The sequence below is a fragment of the Corvus moneduloides genome, chromosome 12 (assembly GCF_009650955.1).
Source record: "Corvus moneduloides isolate bCorMon1 chromosome 12, bCorMon1.pri, whole genome shotgun sequence".
NCBI classification, from domain to species: Eukaryota; Metazoa; Chordata; class Aves; order Passeriformes; family Corvidae; genus Corvus; species Corvus moneduloides.
Genome location: NC_045487.1, coordinates 16,218,697 through 16,243,333, shown reverse-complemented (window position 1 = coordinate 16,243,333; position 24,637 = coordinate 16,218,697). Strand labels below are relative to the sequence as shown.

General features: G+C 41.6%; 2 protein-coding genes across 8 annotated transcripts in view; one reads left to right on the top strand and one right to left on the bottom strand.

Moving 5' to 3' along the window:
- The window catches only part of ANKRD27 (ankyrin repeat domain 27), a 55,075-nt gene extending 41,415 nt beyond the window's left edge, over window positions 1–13,660 (top strand). For 4 of the 7 annotated variants that reach the window (XM_032121653.1, XM_032121656.1, XM_032121655.1 and 1 more), the window contains exons 21-29: window positions 369–413; window positions 3,305–3,427; window positions 5,176–5,373; window positions 6,346–6,465; window positions 6,968–7,129; window positions 7,995–8,103; window positions 9,535–9,616; window positions 10,145–10,217; window positions 11,999–13,660. In XM_032121653.1, coding sequence (XP_031977544.1) covers window positions 369–413; window positions 3,305–3,427; window positions 5,176–5,373; window positions 6,346–6,465; window positions 6,968–7,129; window positions 7,995–8,103; window positions 9,535–9,616; window positions 10,145–10,217; window positions 11,999–12,268 — 1,182 coding nt within the window. In that variant the 3' untranslated portion in view covers window positions 12,269–13,660. Of the gene's footprint in view, window positions 1–368; window positions 414–3,304; window positions 3,428–5,175; window positions 5,374–6,345; window positions 6,466–6,967; window positions 7,130–7,994; window positions 8,104–9,534; window positions 9,617–10,144; window positions 11,536–11,998 lie in introns of all 7 variants that reach the window. The other 3 variants (XR_004242557.1, XR_004242555.1, XR_004242556.1) reach the window with 3 other exon arrangements.
- A 723-nt stretch (window positions 13,661–14,383) lies between these two features.
- Window positions 14,384–19,481, bottom strand: PDCD5 (programmed cell death 5). The gene is made up of 6 exons (XM_032121661.1): window positions 19,376–19,481; window positions 17,747–17,787; window positions 16,523–16,584; window positions 15,996–16,087; window positions 15,695–15,766; window positions 14,384–15,315 (listed from the first exon to the last, which is right to left on the bottom strand). Exons 1-6 carry the CDS (start codon window positions 19,439–19,441, stop codon window positions 15,268–15,270), a joined length of 381 nt encoding a protein of 126 aa, XP_031977552.1. The 5' UTR covers window positions 19,442–19,481; the 3' UTR covers window positions 14,384–15,267.
- Between the last annotated feature and the right edge of the window lie 5,156 nt (window positions 19,482–24,637).

Genomic DNA, 24,637 nt, shown 5'->3' with positions numbered 1-24,637 from the left:
TTTGCCTTGAGTAGGGATTTTTAATGTTAGGTTCACGCAGACATGCACAGGGCAGCTGCTGCTGGAGCAGTATAATAATATATATCAGCTTACATGGCTTTGTTTATGGGTGGGCCACATATCCTCAATTTAGATAAGTACTGTTTAACCAAGCAAGTCAGAGATCATCAAATGGCCACAGGCCTTGTACAGCTTTTCTATTTCATAAAGGAGGAAGGTTTTTCCTTTAAAACTGTCAGTAAATATGAAATGGGCCAGCAGTAATCCTACTGCATGAGCTTAGGAGGTTAGCAAAGGACACAGGATATTCTGTGTTCTGCTTAATACTGTTACTAACAAAGCAAATAAATTATTTTCTTCGTACATAGGTGGAAAAACTCCTGAGAGCAGTTGCTGATGGAGATTTGGAAATGGTGAGTGTTAACGTGGCTGTTGAATATTATTGAATTCCATTTTATCTCATTTAAGTTGGGGAAATTATTTGTAAATAATACCAAGTGGAAAATGCTTTGGGTAATAATCTCACATAAAGAGGAAATTTAGGTGACACTAGTTAGCACAGAGATGTTATTTGTGGGGCACGTAGCAATATTGAGTTTGGATTTCACGTCAAATAGATGATGGCTATAATAATAACAGTTTCAGAGGTGAGGTTCTGTAATTTGTGATACCACCTGTCTTGACTATTTTTATTTATTATTGCTTTTAGTCCTTAAGAAATAAGATGCTTCCAATGTCATTTCACTGAAAAATTGAAGATGACACAGGAATCTTTAGAAGTTTTTGCTTTTGGAAATGTGTATAAGGCTGTAGATTTCTTGATTGTCTTGTAGTTCACAGAACAAAATCATAAAGCTGTGTGAGAATGCAGGTTTCCTCTGCTGGGTGCATGTTCTGAAAAACTTGTTTGGGTTTGGTTTGTACCAGGAATTGAAAATGCCAATGAAGCATCACACAGTCGTCAAAAATAGAAACCCCATGTCACAAAACACGTGCCGGGTTAATACTGTTTCTCTCATGTTCTATTCCACTGAGATGGTAGAAATAATTTATCAGCTGATAGAGCAAAGAACTGTTCAGTCGTTGAGTACATATCATTATCTTAGTTTACAGTGTGACTTAATAGAAGTAATTATTTCCATGCCAGCCCTTAAGTCACTTCAAGAGCCATTAACATGTACAGTAGTGATATTTGCCATCTTCTTGGCCAGTGGTAAATGTGCATGCATTACAGTTAACTTTTCACTCACTTTGTGAAAATCTAAACTTCATCAAGAAAATTAAATATTGTGATATAACTCGCTGGAAAATTAGCATCTAGCACTGCTCAATAGATACCAGCAATGAAAAGCATATACAAATCCAGCCTGGGCATTCAGATGACAGAATCACCTTATCTTTTGTGGCTTTACTTTCCTCATTACTGAAGTTCACGTAAAGCTGTTCATAAAAAGAGAATTGTCCAACTGGATGACAGAGGTTACAGATTGCATGTCTATTAAAAAGCCATTTAATAATTCTGACCTTTTTCTGACAGCCTGAGGTCTGTCTCCATAGGAACAGCCACAGCAACCAGGTCATTAGGGCTGCTGTAGTTTTTTGCTGTGACAGCCAACTGAGCTTTGCAAGAGGAGGCTTTAAAAAAGTGCCGTGAAACTGGAAGATTTAAAAAATAAATAAATAAACATTATGATGTGATTGGCATTGTCTCAGTGTAGCTACTGGATTTGCTGCTCTCCTTGTGCTCAGCATGTCCAGTGGAAAGGACATGTGCAAATCCACCACAAAACAAAGCAAATCTCTTGTCTGAAATAAGTGTTTTGGAGCAGCTGAAAGGTTGGCATGAGGGTACACAGACACAGAATGCTCAGCTGAGTATTCCAAAGTAACTCAGCAGTGTAAAGAACCTTTCAGGTGATAAATTACCTGGCAAATGAGACTGTGGATAATCTCCTGAGGTGGTTCAATATGTGTCTATTTGAAAGCACAGTGAATATTTTGACAAAAAAAAAAACCCTTTAAACCAAGAAAAATGTCTACTGCACTGTTATTAAAAAGTTATGCACAGGAGTAGTGTGTTCAGGTTTTTGGGAGACACTGGTGTCAATATGTTGGGAGCTGTGCGTTGGATAATGAGAGTAGCAGTACTGGGCTGTGACAGGAGGAGGAGGAAGTCGATTGTGAGCGTCTCGGTGAGTCTGCAGGGAAAGGGGGAAGTGCAGTGACAGTTCTGCTGATTTTAGACATGTACAAATGTAGCATGTAGTAAAGCTTTGCTGAGCTGGCCTTCCATAAACAGGCAGGCTTGAGAGAAAATTTCCTTTACTCCTGAGAACAACCTGGAATTTGCAGGGAAAGCATTACTGTCTGTGAAAAACATCCCTTTTCAGTCTCGATTATGTTCTCATTCAGAATCAGGGGGCCCTTACTGGCTGTCCTAGGATTTGTTGTAGCTGCATGTGTTAAGCGGATGGAACGTGAATGTGTTGTTTTCCCAGAGCTCAGTGATGAGCAGCAGAACCTGTGACAAGTGTGAGAGTAAACAGAGTGGGAGGAACGTCTCAGACATCCTACTGTCCCCATTCCCTTGGACTAGCAGCTGTAGAGCTCTTGGCTTGGTCCAGTAGTAGTGGAGACTTAATACAGTCACTGCTAATTCTAAGATGTCTTTAGTGAACTGAATTTCAAGATAAAAATGTATTTCTTAAAACCCTTTTTTTTTTAGTTACACAAAATGTAATGTAAAATTTACGTGCCCTAAGCATTGCTGTTTGCAGGTCGCCCATGCATGCCCTGAGCCCTAAGACTTCACTGGAGGGCCTCTCTCTCAAAAACGAGGCATTGTACATTTTGGGAAAAGTGAAACTGTCCAACTCTTGGGAAGTGACAGACCTAAGGAAAGTCAGTGCCCCTGCAAAGTTTTGGGTATCAGTTAAATGTTGTCATCCTTGTCATTTCTTATGTTCTTTAAAGCAAAAGATGAAACAAAATTCATGAGCTGGCACAAATCTGAACTAAAAGGATTTGGAATGTTTGAGAGTGAGTGAACACTGACGTTGTGATTAGGCAGCAGGAAGTCATTTAAAATTCATTTCACTGTACTTGGAGAACTTCCTAGCTGCTTTGTCAACAATAACACTTGATTTTTTAATTTAGCCTGGGGGCAGCTGATGCCAGGAGGTAGCTGTGTACTCTCCCTGAGAGACTCACAAGTGTATGTCAAATCTGACTTGTCTACATACACAGATCTGTTAGGACATGGAACCTTTGGACTCTGTAAAGAAGGACTTGTTTTTTATGCCAGGTCCGTTACCTCTTGGAGTGGATGGAAGAAGACTTGGAAGATGAGGATGATACAGCCAGTACATCAAAACCAGAATTCTGCCATCCATTGTGCCAGTGCTCAAAATGTGGGCCAGCACAAAAGGTTGGAATATTCTTTTTGTAAAAAGAATAATTTATATTCTTGTACTGTAAGTTTCAGCTCCAGGGAAGTAGCATTCATATTGCCCAGCACCTCTGTCTCTGTCTAAAAAGCAATTAACCATATACAGATTTTCACACTTCATCTGATGTTATGAAATAGCTCTTATTTTAATTGAATGGTTGAAAATTTTGGATACGGGAACAGTGTTCATGGACTTGTTCAATGTCTAATGGAGTGAGAAAGCTTCATAGTTTGCCTTTAGGATATGTGGAGTGCTGTCAGGAAGGTTTGGACAACTTTGAATAAACATCCTTTTCCAAGGCTCTGGTTCTCTTTTGTAGTTTACACTGCTACCTGGCACAGCACATCTTCTTACCTGTTAGTAATCAGTTTAGCAAGGAATACCTGCTAATCCCATAATCCATGTAATGCTGATAAAGTCTTTTTTTTAATTGCATGGCATCATTTCTACAAGCCATATCTAAAGTCTCTTCTGAGATTGTACTTACAAAGACTTTCTTTTTAGTTGCAAAGATTTCCTTCCCCGTAATTTACCACACTCTGTAGAATAGAACAGGGCTTTACAATACACTTTTTATCTTTTTTTTAATCTCTTTTTTAAAAAAAAAAAAAAAAAAAACAGGAACAATCCCAGCTTTTTGGAAGTAGAAATTCCATTACTTGCCTTCCAGGAGGTGTCTGAAGGTGTACATGGCTGGATAAGTCATTGCAGAATAAACCAAAGTACAGATTTTCAGTTTAGTGGCTGCTTTGGGGTTAAGAGCACTGTGAGATGGCTTAACTTCTAAATTCCCTACTGCCACCGTGTGTTTATTTTGTGCAGGCTTAGAGTGTGCTGTTGTCCTTAAATGCATCACATTGAAACCGTGCTTTGTTCTCTGGTAAGAGGTGTCCCTGTGCCTTCAGGGCAGAGATCATGTGCTAAAGATGCCAGAGCTCGAGTCCCTAAAGCTCGTTTTATTGCTAACAGGGGAGGGAATGGCATCTGCTGTGGAATTTACTTGCCTGCTGAATGCAAAGAGAAAGGAACTTATTAATTAATCCTACCCCCTGTATTAGGCAGGCACACACTGAAAACACAGAATTAAAGGTTGTCCACCATTGTAAATGTCAGGCACCCACAGTTTGCAAGAGGAGTGAAAGAGGATGTTCTGTACTGCTGTGTAAATTGTCCTCCAGGTCTTTTCCTTAGCTTGACTCCCCAGGGGGAGTCTGTTTTCTGGGTCACTATTGCTTCCAGATGAATTAAATTAATTTTCGTTTGTATCCTTATTACCTAAAGCTTCATGTAGCATTAAAAGGTGTTTAATGTCCATCTCAAAGAGTGTAAATGTCTGTATAAAAGAAAGTAACTCATTAACACTGACTCATGTCCAGTGTGAGCATCCTAACAGCTGTATAAAAACTTTGTTTTGCATTTGTCTCAACCTGTGCTGCTTTAGCCTCTTTTTAATATCATGAATAATTTGCCTGGAATTTCTCTCTATGAAGTTATCGTGTTGGAAGAAAAGAGAGAATAATAAAAGTCTTTTTTTCTGTTGAAAAATACTACCAAGCTGCTCTGCTTTACTGATTTTTTCTGAAGGCCTCAGATTAGGCTCTGTAGCAGAAGTTACTGTAATGCCCATCTGCCTGTTTTGTATAAACTTCACAGGTATTTGGCTATTTCTTTGGTTAAAACAAAACACGATTATTTTTATAGTTTTATTATGTGTTTTCCTCAACAGAAATTTTCCAGGATCTGTGCCAGTGGCCTGGAGGTGAACATTTCGAACCAGGATGGTTTCACCCCGCTGCACATGGCTGCTCTGCACGGGCACTGCGAGCTGGCGGAGCTGCTGCTGAGGCACGGCGGCAGCGCCAGTGCCAAGAACGCCAAACTCGCGGCTCCTCTCCACCTGGCCTGCCAGAAGGGGCACTCCCAGGTAACCCTGCCTTCTGCACAAAGCTCTCTATCTCGTGCCCACCAGTGGAAAGCTGTTTGGGGAAATTATCAACCAGACTAAAGCAGTAACAGAGAAAATGAGTTTGGCGGTTTTGGTTTTTGTTTTCACTGTCTAAAATCTCCAGATGGAAAGGGGAACTTCCAGCTGAAATTGTTTCAGTAGACACCTTTTCTTTATAAATTACTTAAAATACTGGTTTAATGCAAGTGCTGCAAAACCCTTCTGTTGTACTTCAAATGCTTGAAAAATCCCTTGTGCAGCTGAATCTTCTGTGTATGTTCCTCTGTACCTTTTTCTCCAGGTTATGTTTCTGTCTTGTGTCTTCAGTAGCCACAGTATTAAATAGTTACTGTATTTTCAGCTCGTTTAATTGGATCATGTGCCAAGCGGAGCTTTGAGGTAGCAGATAACTCATCCCTCACTGCAAGTCAGGGAAGCAAAAGGAGTGAAGGAGAAGCATGAGCCCATGAGGGGAGGGTGTCAATACAGGAAGGAGAGTAATTGAGAGGGGAAAATAATTATGAAAAAGCAGGGGCAGAGAGGCAGATGGGGAGATGCAGAAAAGTGAAAAATCAAGGTTTTAAAAATAAGGAGCTGAGGACTGCAGGAGGGAAAAAAAGAGAATTCTGAAAATCATGGGAAGATAAAGCACTAGGGAAGCAAGAAAAGCCAAGAATACAACTCACAGCTGTAGGTTAATAAAGATTAGTTCATGGGATAATTACAGTACAAAGAACTCCTTCCAAGTGTTGTGATGAGTTTGGAAGAGGGTGCTGCTGCTGTGGTGGTTTGGTTTTGATGTTTTGTTAAGTTACTGGTTATATTTGTTTTTCACATACCTCGAGTTTTATTTTCTGGCCTTTCTTGCAGTTGCTTTTCTTTTTAAAAGTTAATGTTAAAGTATGAAAATTAGTCTCATAGTAAGAGTAAAGCTGTTACTTCTTTCAATAGGTGGTAAAGTGTCTGATGGATTACAATGCTAAACAAAATAAAAAGGATATATATGGAAATACTCCCTTAATTTATGCATGCTCGAATGGTCACTATGAGACTGCTGCCCTGTTGTTGCAGGTAAGATTACTGAAGACAGAATGTTCAACTGGTGTTTCTCATGTGATATCTGTACTTACCCAGTCCTCAGGATCAGTATTTTTAGTTAAGCTTTTCTCTGTCAAAACTACTTGGGGAAAAAAATAAGAGTTTTTGTTGACTTACTCTTTTCAATCCCATCCCTTCACAGATTTTAATTTGATAAATATTACCTTACTATTGTACACGTAGCTGTTTTTATGGAACTTTTATGTGGCAGGTGTTAGGTTTTATTGCTTAGGATTCTATCACATAGGGTTGGAGTTTTTTTAAATATCTCTTAAGCTTGGAATGTATAATAGATACATGCAGAAATGAAATGAGCTGATCCATGAAACTGTAGCTTTGAGGTGGGGGAATCGTGCCCTGGTGCGTTCTTGTTGCTCTCTTGGTGCAGATGCCTCTGTCCACGCGCAGCTCCAGGGCTGCTGCACCGCTCTGGTCCGTACTGCCCTTCTGACTCTGATTTCACTTTGCTGTGCAGCACGGAGCCTCTGTGAACCTCTCCAATGCCAAGGGCAACACAGCCCTGCACGAGGCCGTGGTGGGCAGGAACGAGGCGCTGGTGGCGTTGCTGCTGCAGAACGGGGCCCTGCGGCACCTGCGCAACGAGCGGAGCTGCACCCCCGCGGACTGCGCCGAGCCCGTGAGTGCTGCACGAGCCTGGCCAGGGCACAGGGCAGGACAGCAAACAAACACAGCTGCTGTCACAACGGGCTGTGACACACTGAGCTGCATTCAGCAGTTATGTGGGATATAAAGACTAAGATGCCTGTTCGTTGTACAGTGTACAGGTGATGCCTATGGCCTGTGAAAATGGTTGTGTTTCTAAAATAAGTTATCCTAGACAAAAGGGATGAGTCTGGAAAGAGTGAAAGCACAGACCTAAATAAAATTAACGTTAAAATCTCTGTAATGGCAGAGAGTGCAGAAGCACTGTTGGATGTAGGCAAATGAACACCTTGCACTAATCTGTTGCACTGGCAGCAACGTGCCTTGTTCCAGCCACCGTCTTCTGCCCTTCAAGCCTTTTGATTCCTTTTGTCTTGCAATGGATAATTCTGACCTTCCCCCTTTTTAATAGCAATAATATTATATGTAATATTAAATTTTACAGAATTATTTCACTCTTTAAAGGATTTGACACATGGCCCCTATCTTACTGTGCTTAAATAGCCTTTGAGATGTAGCTCAATGACCACAAAATTCTGTACTGAATCAATCTTAGTATGTTACCATTTAAACTGAAATTAGCTTAACCATAAATAATACAGCTTAAAATAAGAGGTCAAGACTCCAGCATCATCACTGCATTACAGTGTGACTTGTGGAACACTGATTTTTGTCCCTACTCAGAATGATATGATTTAAAGGGTATTTTTTATGAGATATTTTTGTATTGATTTGTGGAAGCATTAATTAACACACTCTGCACAGACTAAAATACTAAATTGTACTGTTGTTTCTCTTTTTCTTTAATAATGGTGAAAATGGAAACTCTTAAAATCAAGAATTCAAGCATCATGAAGTTGCTGGAAGCAGCACCAAGCTGTGTCCCCACAACAGCAGAGGGAGAGAAGGAGAGTGAGCAGCACGTTACTGTCAAGATAAGGAGAAAAGGTACCTGTCATGTTTCCACTGGTATGAATAAAAAGGGATTTAGGAATTCTTGTGCTACTGTATTTTATGTAATTGATTTACATTTATCATAGACAGTCAATTATTTTTCGTATTTATGATAGGTAACACCTAAACACCTGAAACACTGTAAGTAAATGCAGCAGACTTTGTATTATACTCGTGGCATTGCTTCAGACTTAGTTTTCACTTATTTTGGGGTATATGTATAAATTTTACATACAAAAACAAAGTTTAAAAACATGCCACATTTGAGATGATATAGTTAACCATATAATAGCTGTGCATTTCAGAGCAAAGCAAAACAGATTTAAATGACTGTTGGGCATCATATACATTGCCCTAAAACTGGTCAGAGAGTGACTCTTCATTAGTTACTGTCTCTCGTATTTTGGGGCGGAAATGAGAGCTACAGAGGTGACTGAACCTTCCAGCACATTTTGCAGAAGACTTTGAGCAAGTGGCAGGAGGTGGCACAGTGCCAGCTGGGAGGTGCAGTGACAGCACAGCTGGGCTGCAGCAGGGCCCCAGTGCCTTGGGAAGGATGAGTAACCATCATTTTGATACCTTTTATCTTGCAGTATTAACTCTGACCTTCCCCTTTATTAATAGCAGTAACATTATATGTTATATTGAATGATTTAACTCCTTAAAGGATTTGACACATGGTCTCTATCTTAATGTGCTTAAGTAGCCTCTGAGATGTAGCTTAATGACCTCCTCAGCTTCTGATCTGCCTTATCCACTACTCCCATTGTGCTGGCTCGGAAGTTTTTCAGGTGAATTTTCAAGTTCACTACCCTGGGGTGAGGGATGTAACAAAAGCTGTGCCCCCAGAGCTGCACAGCTCAGCAAAGGACCTGCTGCCACCAGGACTGTAGAAAGAAAACAGGGAGGCTGCAAAGCAGGAATTAGGGAAGATGAGGAGCAGAAGTGCCCATTTCAGCATCCATGAGTTTTCAAAGTAACTCTTGCCTCCTTCCCTTGGAAAGATTGTGAATGGTTAATAGAAACCTGCAATTAATCACAGCATGCTTATGCCTAAAATTGAGAATAGTTCTTTCAAATATTATGAATAGTTCTAAAAGAGCAATAGAAGATATGAGTAAGGAACACTAATGAAGAGGTGGTTTAGCATCGGTGTGTTAATTCAGGTTGGTAAAATTTGGAATTCAGGGCCTCAAAGTCCAGAATTACAGTCTCTTCAGAAGCTTGGCCAGTGCTCATCTGAGGATGAATGTTTACTCCTGCAACTTAAAAATTTGTAAAATTTCCAAAGACAAATCACCACTCTAATTCAAGTTAGCATGGTTACAGTTTTAGTGTAAAATTTAAAATCTGAACTGTTTTTTTTTTTAATTCCTAAGTGTGACTCAGTTGTAATTTTAGGTGCCTGTTCTTTTAAACCCCCAGTGCATTCCAAGCCCTGTGAGGAAGCCGATGATCCCATACGCAGACAACTTCAACTGGTCCAATCAATTAACAGATTTAACAAGTAAGCAGGGAAGCTTGCTCAGAGTATGTTGTTTCCCATAAGCAAAGGAGAAGTCCAGCTGCTAATAAAGCCCCAAAGTGGGTCGGTGGTGGTTACACATGACGTGGTGGTGTGACAGGGGATGTTAATCCTGCAGGGCTGGCACAGTCACATCCCCAGGCAGATGTTCTGGGCACAACAAGCTCACTGGAGTTGGGAGGGAGCGCTTGAAAATGTATCTAAAACTGGGATTGCACTAATACTTGGTGTACCATCATTTAAGTGTTTCACAGCCAGACTGCTTAAAAATACTGCAGTGGTGTTCACTCACTGGTTGGGTTTTGCTTATTGTCTTTTTAAACCTTAAGGGATATTCCATGGTGAAATACAGGGAATACGAGTAAGCTGTAATTCTGGGAAGGTGTGGTCAGGGAGCTGCCTGTCTCTGGTGAGATAGTTCCACCTTGTGGAGCTTCTGAGAGAGAGGCTTTTATAAAAGGCTTATGTCAAGACATTTAATTTCTTTGATCTCTTTAAAATCTTCTTCAGAGAAAAACACTTAAGGAGAACAATAACAAGAGATAAAAGTGTCCCTAATTTTGACTATCACTTACTGCACCAGGTAAGTGGAAATACTTGCTTGGATTATTCTTACATTACAGCAAATATGTTTGTTTGCTCTGCTGTTGCTCTGGGTACATGTAAGAGGAAAGCTTACTAGTGGTGGTCATTGAATCACAAAAGTTCTGACCTGTTTGCCAAGTTGTTCATTTCATCGTTGTTCAAACTTCAGTGGTGCTTCTATGACACCTCTTAAACACTTCATTCTTGCTTTTAAACATCTTAAGCTTTTTACTGCAGGCTTCATCTCTGTCTTGTTTTCTGTGTCCTGTCCAGCAAAACCTAGAACTGAAAAACTGTGCAGCTTCTTGGGGCTGTAGCCAAACAGGGCTGCTTTGGTAAGAGAGACCTTTTTCAGTAGTTTGAACTTAGGGTTTGCTTTAAGTCTGCTTGTAAAAGGAGACTGTTGGCAAGGGTGCCAGCAAACTGCATGTTGCATTGTCAGCTGTGACACAAACATAAGTGATAGATTCACCTCTGCTTGGGGTACAGTGACATCCCACACCAACTGCTGGATGCTGCTTTCCCCCAGAACTTGTGCTCCTTCTGCCTCCTTTACAGTGGCTTTGACTCTCATTGCACCTTCTGCTGAGTCATTTCAAAACACTAAATCAAGAGAAAAACTGACCTGTCCAAAACAAAACAGTTTTTACCAGGTTAGTCCAGCAGCTGCCCATCATTAGACTGACAGCCTTGGTAATGCTGACTCTGCTGCTTACGTCCATCTAGAAAATGGGATACTCTTCCTAGAGCCCTTAGGAGACTGAGTATTTGCCAGAAGCCTTGAGAACACTAAATTGATGCCATAAAGCTGTAAGATTTTATTAATTTTTTCTAAATGATGATATTTCACTACTTAAACTCAGGATTTAGATTTTATAACTGTGGCTCACTGAAAGCAGTATGTCACTTCAGTACACAGGTGTCAGAAATCTAATATGTGACCCAGATAACAGAGCACTCCAACTGTGTGCTGTGGTTGTGAGTTCATACAGCTGTGGCTGAGCAAATTCATGAGTCCGTACAGCTCTGAATTGTCAGTGAATTTAAATGTGCATAATCTCTGTCTGCAGCTTTTTCAAGATTGTTGCCATTATTTCAGTAAAAAAGCTACTTTCTCGTTTAGTCCTTGTCTTAGAAGATCTGTCATTAGCATGCTTGGACTCTCTTTATTTCTCCTGGTCATTTTAACATTTGCAGAGTGGCCAGTAATCAAGGACAGCCACCCACTCTGTACAGGAAAAGTAGGAGCAGGTGTGCAAATGGAAGATATGAATCGTTGGAGTGACCAAAAGGAGGCACTAAGCAGGGTGAGGAGGGTGGGTGTCTCTTCCCTGACAGGTAACCTCTGGAGGCAGGGAATACTGCCTTTGCCTTCAACAGTGCCTGGGTGACCCTGTCTGTTACTACTTCTACTTTTCTTAATAGTAAAAGAAATGGCTGTTAATTTCAAGTGCATTGAGACTTGCATTACAAAAGGTATTTATAAGAGTTGGGGTGATAGCACAGTGAGGTGAAAATAAGTTTTGGAATGTCTGTTATGTTTTCAGGTCTGGTACTGAGGTGTGTGTAGCCTGGGGCAGGTTGGCCTCTTGTTTTCTCATATGTAGCCTAAATATAACTACTCTCTTACAAAGTATGCTATTTTTAATCTTGGCTGTGTTCTCAGTGTAAAGAATACCATGAAATTAATGTGATAATAATGTTGAAGAAACACCATATTAATTTTCCTTTTAATGAAGTAGATAATGCTTTTAACTTACCATTTCTCTCTCCTCACAGATGGCTATTAAAAGCTTTGATAAAAGCAAATTAAAATCTGTTGGAATGCTGGACCAGAGCACAGCTCAGGTGACTGACACGGGGTGCAGTGGTGAGTTTGTGGAAGATGAGGAGACGACAGCTCCTCACAGGAGTAAATTAATGCAGCGCAGACACACGGTCAGTGTGGCACTGCCAGCAGAGGAGGGCAGGGACAGTGGCTCATCCAGCCCTGCAGACCCAGGTATTCTACAGTCACAGGACTGTGATGACTCCGTTTCAGATCACTGACAGGGGAGCACGGATTTGAAGCCCAAAGCTGAGGAAGTTGATGGTGTGAATTTCAATAGCCCTTCACTGTGTCAGATGTCAGTGACATTGATGCACCTGGGTTCAGAGCAGACACAGGCCAGCTCTGCAGCACAGCTGGGATGTTCTGGCACCTTGGAGACTGACTCCTCCGTTCATGTTGGAGGTGACCACGCAGCCAGATCATTCTTGATCTCACAAACAGGGATGTAATGAGATGAAGACAGCAAAATTACTTTCCTATTCTATTTAGCACTTACTAAAAAGTTCTATGTAACAGTAAACCAAATGAAACCCTGTATTGTATTTTTCAGCTGCCCACTTTGTTTTAAAAGTCTTTGAATAATTTTTGCATTTTCAGTTTTTATCACTACATTCAGAAAATTAAATATATTTATATATATAAAAAGATATATTGGATAACAAGGTATTTATTGCCAGAGGTAACTGAAATATCTCTATTTTTATTGTAATGTTACAAACCATTATAATATATATTTCTGTATATTTCAGTAGCTGGGCAAACAATAGTCCATAACCTCTGCATTATTAATGTCAAGGGGTGTAATCCTAGCTAATCTCTTAGCAATGCTCCCCTGTACTGGAGCTGCAAGATCAAGTTCTTACAGGGGAGCCAAGATACTGGGGAAAAAGTAGAGCCTTTGACAGTGCTATACTTTGGACTTGCTGTTCACAGCCTAATAAAAAAGCAGAAGCAATCATGTCCAAGGGCACACAAAATTGTTTTTCCCCTTCTCTAAAGCAAGTAATGCAACAATGCACAAGTACTCATGATTCTGAACCTGGGCAACATCCACAGACAAAACTGCTTAGGAGCCTGCTCTGGACTGCTCTTAAAAGGGTGAAATTCCCATTATGAAAGGTACTTCTCACATCAGTGAGCACTGGCTGGAATAGGCCAAATCCTACCCCATTCCCTGGGCTGCTCACTGAAGAACTGAAAGCTCACAGGGAGCTACAAAGTGGCTGCTTCGGTTTGAAGTTCATTTTCTACTGTTTGGTTATGGGAGGAGAAGGTGTAAATAGCACAAGCCAGGTTTTGCAGTGCAGTATTTTTTTATTCTTGGCTCATCACATCCAGCTTGCATTTTATTTCATGAACTATTTGTATAGATAATTCTTTAACTGTGGTATTAGTAAACTGCCTGGCAGAATACAAAGCTGGAAGACAAAGTGGTGGGTTTTTCAGATAGCTTTTTAATCTAAGAGGTAAAATGTCAAATGACATTTGGATTTGAGGGTAATGTGTTTATTTTTCTAATAATTTATGAGTTCATCTGATTTTCTGATGTGCCTTGGATTTGTGCCAAATGATGGAAAGAAAAAAACTAGTAAAAGAACTCTTGAAAATACTGTTTTCTTTGAGTGCTTTTGTCCAAGCATTGAGTCAATTACACAGACTTCCTTGCTTGGTTTTGTAGGCATTTGAAGACTTTACCTTGTGTTTACTCTTGGACTTTCCTTCTTCCTACATTTACAGATAACTTTATTAAGTTGTGTGGTTTTAGATTTATCCACAGAGGTGTACAAAATAGAATTGTTAGTGAAACTGAGCATTTTCACATAACCTCCTTTTCTAGCTCTATATTCACATTTTAGAAAAAAGGATGTTGAGCTATTACAAGTCAAAAGACACAAAAGGAAAGAGATAAAACAGGTTTTTCCTTCTTGTGGCACTATAAAGGTGATCCAGAGTAATTCACTGGTCCTCACCTGTAGCAAGAATAACCCAGATATTAAAGTTTAAGATAAAGTAGACTTCCACAGATCTGATTTCCAAACGACAGAGTGAGAATTTTGCTTGTGTTTTAATTGTAGCATGCATTTAACTAAATTATTCTTCAGATTTCTCAACTATATGGATGAGAAAAATCAGTTCACCACACTGGCTTCAAACTCAACAAGGATGATTAGTCTGAAGAAATTTGGCACACTCAGGGTATTACTAAAGTTAAGACATCCTAACTACATACACAGAGAAGCAAAATGCCCAGTCTAGACCAAATGAAACAAAAATAACAACTGTTTAATATTTTTAACTCCATTCAGGCAAGATGAAAAACACACCCACTGGTGCTCACTTGAAACAACTTTATTCTGTTGCAAAAATACTGCAGTTGGAATCGTACATGATCCTGTTAAATTATGTCAGATAAGGGGGTTGTGGTGGGAGAGTGTTTATCAGCACATTACAGTATGCATCCTACTGATTTCCATAACCATATTCTTGAATAAATGTTCAGTTTTACTTTACGCATGCAGGAGTTGCAGAGTTTAGGAAAATGGTCTTTTTTTTTCCAGGTAAGAAACACTCCAGCCATTTGATAAAAGTGGAGGTAGTTGTAAAAATACACAATACCAAGTGTCTGAACAGTGCTGTGTATTACACAGTAGTTAACTTGCTTGCTTTGAGAGAGCTCAGGAACTCACAGGGTAACATTTCTTTACACAGACTGCAGGATAGGAACCCCCTGGTCCAAACACTATTTTGATACTTTCATTTTTAAGTTTCCAGTAAGGACTTGAGAGCCAGTGAATGACTGGACAGGCATCCTTCAGGGGCTCAGGGAATCTCCTTTCTAACACTTCTGTGACAGAGCCTGGAGGCAAGACTTTAAACTCTCAGTGGCCGTTCCCTGCTTCTCACTTGGCTCCTCCTATGTTTTATCTCCAATAGCAGCAAGTTAAGTGTGTGCAGTGGCTGAAAGCAGAGCTTACAGTGACTAAGGGGCAACAAAACATTCATGCTAATGAAGCCATGGGGAACCCCACACTGCTCAGGCCTCTTATACTACAAAAATTTAAGTTATAAAATCCCCCTTCTCAGATTTATTTTACAAGTTTGTTGGCCTTTTATAATAATAAAAAAAAAAGTCAAGAAGCGTAAACATTTTCAGATCTTGCATTCTGCCTGCTAACAGCATTTTCCCAGGCTTGTGTTTGGCAGCCTTACAGTAGTATTAATAATCATCCTCTTCATCAGAATCCAGTACTTTCCTTCTGTTGAACTAAAATGAAATACATAAAGTGAAAATTGAAGGGTCATGGTAAATCCGGGCTGGCACAAACCTTTCCCACTCCATGCAGTGGTGATGAAGGCACTGCCTGGGGAGAACATCTACCCCCATTCCTCAGCTCCCACTCCAGGCCCTGCCTGGCCCAGTGGGACAGGACAGAGCTGGGCCAGGCTCTGTCACACACCACACTGGCCCCAGGGCAACTGCTGCACATGTTCCTGTCCGTAGGCCTGCTCTGACTGAATCCCAGCACTCACCAGGGCAGGGGAAGAAGTGCAAATACCAAGTTCCACCCTGAACTGGTCCCATCGTATGTGCAATTCTGCTGCTCTACTTTGTAACAACATTACATTTAGGAAAGAAAACTTACCTTCACTGTTGTTTTCTTTTCTGTTTGCTGACTCACTTTTTCAAGTATTTCTATCAAACCTTGTTCCGATACCTAGGAAAGCGAAACAAAACGTGGATAAACACACTCTGAGAGATGCTTAGTATCAAACAACTGAATCACAATTTCCCTTCTTACAAAAGGTCTTTGATGGAATTATATCATAGTCTTTAGAAGCTATTTACAGTTAATTTAATTTACATCTATTACAGACGTCTTTTTTTTAGAGTGAATTTGGTTTAAAAACAAATATATGTGAGAAAGAATTAGGAAATATACTCACCTTTCCAGCTAGCTGTCCAAATCTTGCCATCTGTATAAGATAATTCTCTACTGCTTTTGCTTTGTCTGGTTTCACAAGTGCTAAATTGCTTACTGCAACAAAAACAGGCTCTGTTCATTTGGGTTTAAAACATTCTCAAATACCTTCATTAGTAACTAAAAAGTGAGAAATGTCCCTATGAAACCGTCTTCTTTGTGCCAGGGTCGTGAAATAAATTGAGAAAGGCATTTTCACTGATGCCAAGTACAAGACAGTTCTATTTTACTTTTAAATATTTGCTCCTGATTAAACCATTTTGACTCTCAGTATAATTCCTTCTACTAATTTAAAAAAACCCCAAAACATTAACATAATTCAGATACCCATTAGCCTCTCCCTTTCAAGCTCTGATATCGCCATCTGAAAAGCTGCAAGTTTTATTTTCTCAGCAACAATAGTAGTTTTCTAATCTGGCCTCTGTACAACACACCCTTTTGAGGAGTCCCTTAGATGAGTACTTTTTATTAGAAAGTTACTTGGATACTCACATCTTGCACGAGCTGCTTGATCAAAAACTTGAGCTAAAATAGTATTTCTTATCTCTGCTTCCCTGCAAGGAAAAGTGAACCACACATTGAAAGTGGGATTTCAAACACCTAAAATAACATGGACAAAACAGCAAACTACAGAAGACTTGATTCATCAAAGTGGCTTCTTGAAGTCACTGCAAACCTTACATTTACATGGTATCTTTTACAGCATGCCCTGTCCTGGGCAGCTCTGTTTAGGCTGAAATTACACAGATGGCCACATCTTCCAAGAAATGAAGGTGCAGTTTGATACTTACACCTTCTCACTGCTCATGATTATATTTGAAGAGACAACAGCTCTACCCTTTAGATCCTGCATTTATACAAGTGGAATTCACCCTAAGGCAGTGGATGGTAGAGCAGGCACCAGGACTTGGCCATGCAATTCCAAAACCAAACCAAACCTCATTTATTATGTGTTTAGAATTTTTCACCAAGTCTCCATATATTTACAATATTTGACAATAAGTATCTGCAAAACTGGAGCTTTAGTTTATGAAACTTTAGTCAATACAAACTTGGATTGTGCAAAGTCAGCTCTTCAAACATTTGTTTTCAGTCTTTCCCTTAGCACAAATACTGAGCAGTGTTTCCACACTAAGCTCCAACACAAATCATTTTGTTTCAGATTTTTAACCACAATAGATATCTCAGAAAAATCAAATCAACTAGGAAAGGCTCTTCCCACTGCAATAATAGCCCAACCCAACCCCAAACTCACCACTAACAAAAAGCACCAGTTTGGGAGTTCTGCCAGCCTTCAAGACTTGGATCAAAAACTCCTACCAACCCTGAAGAGGCAAGGATTCTGCCTTCCAGAAGCAGGTGACAGTGGGAGGGATGATGCTTCCCCAGACCACCCTATTGTATCACTACAGGTCACAAGGTTACTGAACTCAGGCAAGTCCCAAGTGAAAATGAGCTGCTGCTGCTTCCTCATCATGCCCTCCCACCCCAGCAGGCTCCAGGCAGTATAGTCATAGCATGGGAGCCACACCAGTAGCAAATTCTGTGATTCTGTGAAATCTTTGATATTTCAATTCCTTTGTTGGTGGTTTTCCCAGCAACAAAAAAAAAAAAGTGGGGCATCATTCCAAAGAAATTAAATACTAAAAAAACCCAAAGAGTAAATGATTAAAAATCATTGGATGCAAGACCAAAATTCAATAGTCTCATTTATACCTCTGTTTTGCTTCCTGTTGCGACGGATCAGCAGAAGGATCCTGAAGGAGGAGATCAGAGTAAATATCACAATCCAGAATCATTCCACACAGGACAGTAAGTTAAAATATTCCAGCAGCGTCGATGGAAGCTAAACCTGCCTGCTAAACCCGCCTGACCACGGATGAGATCCTGGAAATGGGAATCTGCTGCCCTAGCAAATAAATATGCCTCACTCTGCTTTCCACACAACACAGTAATGCCAACAGTGGGGTGAGTGCTGCTCCTGGGTCTATCCACAGACTCCTGTGGCTTTGGACAGGAAGAGGCCTTCCCCTTAGGTCTGAGATAATGAACTTCCCCAAAGCCCAGAAAACTGACAAAAGCGTTATAAACCCATTAGAGTAAGTTAAGGATAAGTAAAATGAAACTTAACACATTGTCAGCATGGCAGCTGAAATCACAGAATCATAGAATCATGGAATATTCTGAGTTGGAAGGAACCCACGAGGATCATCAAGTCTAACTCCTGAAGCCAATGAAAAGTTAATGAGAGGGGTTCTACAAGAGTTGGTTCCTGCATTAAACACTAGTACATATGAAAAATAAAAGGGGGCAAACTTCCAAATCACTATTAGTGATGGCTATTCAGAAGCAAGTAACAAAAAAAGGAAAAAACCTGAACTTTATATGGAATCAACACCTCAGATTTTACAGGTAACATTTAAAAGTGTGAAAGCAAGACAGAAAAACCATACAGGAAATGGGGCTGGTCGGAGGTAGAGAAGATCCTTCACAAGAACATGAAACTGACACTTCATATAAATCCATATAAACATCTCCAAGGGGTGTCAGAGGATGGTGTCCATCTCTTTTCAGTGGTGCCCAGCAACAGGACAAGGAGCAATGACCATTAAAGCACAAGTTTCACCTCAACATGAGGAAGAACTTTCCATGGAGAGTGGCAGAGCACTGGAGCAGCTGCCCAGGGAGAGCGTGGAGTCCCCATCTCTAGAGACATTCCAAACCCACCTAGACTCGTTCCTGCGTCACCTGCTTCAGGTGACCCTGCCCTGGTGAGGGGTTGGACTGGATGATTTCCAGAGGTTCCTTCCAGCCCTAACAACTCTGCGATTTTGTGATTCAGCTCTAAAAACTGAGATGGCTGGAAAAGCTAGGAAGGTAATCGATGGAATAGTGAGGGGTCAGCGAGGGAACGCTCGTGTGCCGAGCCTCCCAGGGCAGCAGCAGGAGGAGCGGAGGCAGGTGGCGGCAAGGGACGGGGCTGCGCTCAGTGCCGTTTCCAGCCAAAGCTCCGGGCACGGCCGGACCTCTGCCCGCTTCCCCCCGGGCTCGGTCACGCAGAGGCCTCTCCTCTTCCCCTCCAGTTCCCGAGGGGCGCCGAGAGCGAGTCGGGCGGAGGGTCGGGCGCTGCCTCACCCCGTGCCCGGCCCTGATCCCCCCGCTCCCCTCACCCCGTGCCCGGCCCTGATCCCCCCGCTCCCCTCACCCCGTGCCCGGCCCTGATCCCCCCGTTCCCCTCACCCCGTGCCCGGCCCTGATCCCCCCGTTCCCCTCACCCCGTGCCCGGCCCTGATCCCCCCGCTCCCCTCACCCCGTGCCCGGCCCTGATCCCCCCGTTCCCCTCACCCCGTGCTCGGCCCTGATCTCGCCCAGCCGCCGCTGCCGCAGCGCCTCCAGCTCCTCGTCCGCCATGGCTGAGGCCTCCCGCGCCAGGCGCTGCCAATCCACCGCCGAGCGCTGCCCCGTCCCGCCGCGCCCGCGCCAGGCGAGGCCAATCTACCGCCGATCCCCGAACCCCCTCACAGGAGCAGGGGACACAGGGGCACGTCTGGGTGGGTTTGGGATGTCTCCAGAGAGGGAGACTCCACAGGGAAACTTCCTCCCTGGGCAGCTCTGCCACCCTCAGTGTAAAGAAGTTCTTCCTCATATTGAGGTTGAATTTGTGTTTTGGTTTACCGCTGTTGCTTGTCGCCCTGCCGCTGGGCCCCACTGAACAAAGCCTTGCGCCATCCTCGTGAAGGTACTGGTAGGGATTGATGAGATCCCCTCTCACTCTTCTCCAGGCCTCGGTCTCACAGTCCCTCCCCATCAGAGAGATGCTCCAGACCCCTCGTCATCTTTGTGATCTCTGCTGGACCCTCTCCAGCAGCTCCTTGTCTTTCCTGAGCTGCCCGTCTTTTGGGAGCTGCTGGCGTGAGGAGCCGGAGTGGGACGGGGTCAGCCCAGGAGCGCTGTGTGTGTGAGGGTACGGCGGGACGGGCGCGATCCCGCTGAGCTGATGGAACCCCGAGGCTTTGCCGTGTCCCTTTGTGCCAGTGACTGGTACAAATATCACCATGGACTGGTGGCCTGGGCCCTCCGATTTCCTCTAAAAAGCAGCCGTGGGGACATGATTTGGTCGATCTCCCAGGGGTGCAGCAGGGAGTGGTGCTGCCCCAAGCTCTGCTCGGCTGGGGCTCCCCAAAAGTGCCTCCCTGTGCTGAGCCCGCCTACTCCCCAGTTCTTCCACAGTCGGGAATTGGGACTAAAAGACATCCTGCCCCTCACCCATGGCCCTGTCTCTGGAATCGAATAGAAAAAAAACCCCAAACTTCCCCCAAAACCTGACAAAGGTACTGGCCTTCATCAGACTGGATACAAAGTCACTCTAATAGCGTCATAATAGCAATGCGAGTATTACTGGCACACTCATTTAATAGCTTCAAACACGTTAAAAAAGTAACTTCGACATCTCAAATTTCAGCCTTCAGTGTTGGTCGGTTACACTTTCTTATTAAAGTCTGGAGGTTTTCCAGTCGTACTTTAAGATTTAATTTTACCGAAGAAACAACACCAAAAGGTGTTCTATCAGGATGAATAAGCTACAACTCCCTTAAAGCAGGGCTTACAAAGATATATTATCAAATATTTCTGGTCTAGTTTTAAAAACTAACAAAATGTGTCAAGTGCTAGTTCCTTTAACAACTCTTGCAGTGAATGCAGACAAAAATAGTGGAGTGGAGTTAATTTTCTTTAGATCTTTCCATGTCGCACCCTCCAGATGGATCATAGGAGCCTATCGGTCCTGCCTGAAAACCTTGCATCCAACCTCGTGTTCTGAGAAGCATGTTCACACCAGTTGAAAATCAAGGCTATTTCGGGAGCACTTTTTTAGCGGCTCTGCAGGCAGGATTTGGTTTGTCCTTCCCCAGGGGCAGCAGAGGGAGCCCTCGTTCTACACAAGAGTATTCGGTGCTCATCATTAAACCAGAAAACAAAACAAAAAATTTGTTGGTTTGTTGGTGGTTTGTTTTTTTTGGTTTTTTTTTTTGCCGTGCAGTATGTTCTCCCAGATGAAGGTTTAATCTCTATCGTACATCTCTGCTGCTGTAAATTCATGCTCCATTATACCACCATATGCTTGGCTTCGCTCAGAGAAAGCTGCAGTAATCCTAATACTTCATCTCGCTTTATAGATATTTGTGTTGCGGGTTTCACTGCATGTTGTTTGCTCACACACTTTAAGGTTATGTCTTAATAAGTTGTTTTGGATGAGTTTATTAGCAGGGAGCTGGCAGTTGATGAGTTTTTGTGTTTCGAGAAGGTGTCGTTGTAGTTATTGTCAATTACAATATGAGGCTCAGGAAGCAAAAAGGGAGAGTTTGGTTCATCAAAGAAATCTGGAGACAACAATGCTTTAGGTTGTATATCATTTGTGGCTCGTCAGCTGTCTGGTTTCTTTTTCAGCTGTTCAGGGGTACAGATAATTTCCTCTGAAAACGGGGCAGCTCCTAATGTGAAAGTATGAAAGGATAGACCAAGGTTTTTCAGAATCAGTTGAGTTGTTTATAGTGTTCAGAACCTTGAGTTGTGATGCAGAAATAGTGGATTCCAGAAAGTTCTAGACACATTTGACATATCCACAGAATTCTGTGTGCCATTTATATTGATGAAGGATGGTAAACAGAAAAGAGATATTTTAAAAAGACTGATTTTTCTATTTTTTACACTTGTACTCTGAATTCTTTAGGAATATCAGCTTTCAAAGATGCTCAGTATGAGTTGGTTTGCGAATAATAATGCACTATGTGTACATTAGGAATTCAGCAGAGTTATCAGGATTACTTGAGATATGTAAAAATCTCCAGGAGATCACTTTCAACAAGCAGGATCTTTCACTAGCCCTTTGAGACTCAATTTCAAACAGTAGAGGGCTCAAGGAAAGCTTCTGATTTTTTCCCCCAAGGTTTTAATCACTATAAATGGTGTCAATAGTTACTTTAACCTGGCTGAAGCCATTAATGGGATTTTTATTGCTATATGTATGTTTTTATGCCTTAATTTTTTAAAAACATCTGTGTTAAATGTTTTTTCTTTTGCTTTATCAAGTAGAACATGAAAGCCTTTGAGTTTTTCAGCTAAAATCTTATACTTCAGGTTGTTCTTTCTCCTTCTGTGTATTGTACTTGTGCCCATGGGAAGCAGCTGTGTGCAATGAGCTGGAGCACAGCAAAGCCAATAAAACAGGAACTCTGCATTATCAGCACATATATGAAGTGAGGGTGGACTGTGGCTTAAACCAGCTTCCTGTTTTTCTTTTGGAATTGTGATATTTTCCTCTGATAATATTTACTGTACTGTTAAATTTCTACAAGATTAAGCACTTAGTCACTTATTTGTTGGTTTGGTTAATGAGGAATGTTGACTGTATTGTTTTACTGTCCCTTAAAGACTTTTTGCCCATATTTCAGGTTCAAAGTAGGAATCAACTTGAACGGGACAACTGTATTGATAGTTTAGGACCATTGCATTCAGCTGAGCGGTTTAAGTACTGCCTGTCAGAGAAGATCAGGTTTGTCCTTCTTCCTTAGCTCTCCTTGCAGCTGAACATTGCTTGTTCTGAAATACATGCTCCCCAGCTCCCAAAAAAAATCTGAACTATGAATTATAGAGAGCAGAAAATTTAGAAATATCTCTCTAAGTTAAAAGGAAAGCTGTTGCAGTTGACAGTAGTGTTGTTTTATTTAGTAAAATCAGATATTCTCACATTTATTGAAGTGTTCATTTAGGAGTTTTATAACTGTTGCTACATCTGGATGTGGAAGTTTACCCTTGTTACCCACTGGAATTACTTTTTGCTTTTTAAAAAATAATAAAAAAAAACCCCTGAAATAAGCCCTTCCATATTCTTTGAACTTCGTAAATTTGAAGCAGGGCTCTATTTAAAGATACTACTGTGCAGAAAAGAGATGCATTAAGCCAGCAGTTCTCTCCTGGTAGTGAGTATGTCCTTGCTTTAGTAACAGACATGAACTAGTGCTGGTTTTTTACTTATTTTTGGAAATGACACAAGTATGAGAAGCACTAGATTTTTTAAATTATTATTATTATTATTGTTAAGTATTGCATTCCAACTATTAAATTTTGCTGTAGCCTGTGGAAAAATGTCTGCTTTAGATGGTATGGAACACCATTGGTTCTAAGTATTTATTTAAGAGCCCATGGAATAAAAGATGCACATTAAAAATATTGAAGTTACCCACTTTACCTCACTGTCTGTCTCCCCTTTAGGGTGCTGTTTCACTGAAATGGAAAGAAAGACAGGAATAAATGGAGGGCAGATTTCACAGAAAGCTAGAGAGGGAGGTGATCAAAAGACTAGAGCTGGGAGAGGAAGGTGAGGCTGGGCTGAAAAGTAGCTCTTGTTCATGTTTTACTTTAGTCTTTTGCCTTTGCTTAGGTCAAGGCATGGTGAGAAGGCCTGAGGTGACCCTGCAGAGCTTTGGCTGTTCCACACCCCCATGAGCTGTTCTAGGACAGGGCAGTGGAGCAGGACAAAAGTGAATATTGTAACTTTATTATGAGGAAAGCAGGGAATCTGCTGCCTGAACAGTCCTTTATCTGCAGTTATTTCCAACAGAATTAAACAAGAGGTACACTGACTGCCTTCAGCTTGTCCACACGTTCATATCACGTGAAAGATTCAACCTTCACAGAGGCATCATTCCTCACTGATTCCTTGGGCTGTAGAGACAATAATATTTTCTCTGTATCCCATGTACAGCAGCCATAAGTTTTGGTTTCCAGATCTCCAGCATTAATATGCTTGAGTATTTTTAACATGTAAGAGCACAAAGTGTAAGTTAGACAAATCAGAATATTAGTTTAGGTTTATATCACTGTTGAGCTTCTTTAATTTTCAAAGATGAAGATAATTACTTTAAAGGTGTTTTCTGCCCTTGTTGGCAGTATATGATTCCTTATTACTGACTAAACCGGAATATTTCTTATAATAACTGTTCTGACTGACACCCTTGCTAATTGTGATGTACAGTGTAAGACACCTCAAATGAACCCGACACCAGTGCACAGCACTGTCACACTGCTTGTAGTTATTTAAACAAACGTTCTTTTCAAAGGATTGTCTATAGAAGCGTCTTGTCACTACCTGTCTCTTAAATGTGCTCATGTGTGATACTTCAAAGTTTGCTTCCTTCTACCTAGGACCAAACCCCTCTCAAACCCAGAAAGTCTCTGTGGAGGAATGTTACATTGGACACTGGATCTAGGTCAGTCCATCTGTGGCTTTCAGAGCTTCTGACCTTGGCAGATGTGGGCTCCCTGATTTTGTAGCAGTTGTCTGCTCCAGACCCTGGAAGCCTTCACATCCCAAGCCATAAGGCTGCAGTCCAATGATGTGTTTCCCAGAACTGGGGAAGCTGGAAGACCAGGTTTCTCAGCAGTCCTTTTGGCCAGATGCTGAGCAGCTCACCAGAAGCCTGCGTGGCTTCTGCTGGAAGCTAGGCAGAATGGAATCAGATACGTTTTCTTTGCCAAATCTGCACATTCTGACAATGTAAATTGTTCTTCTGATTAGTTCTGCTGAGGTAAAAATAGTTTGGGTTTCAC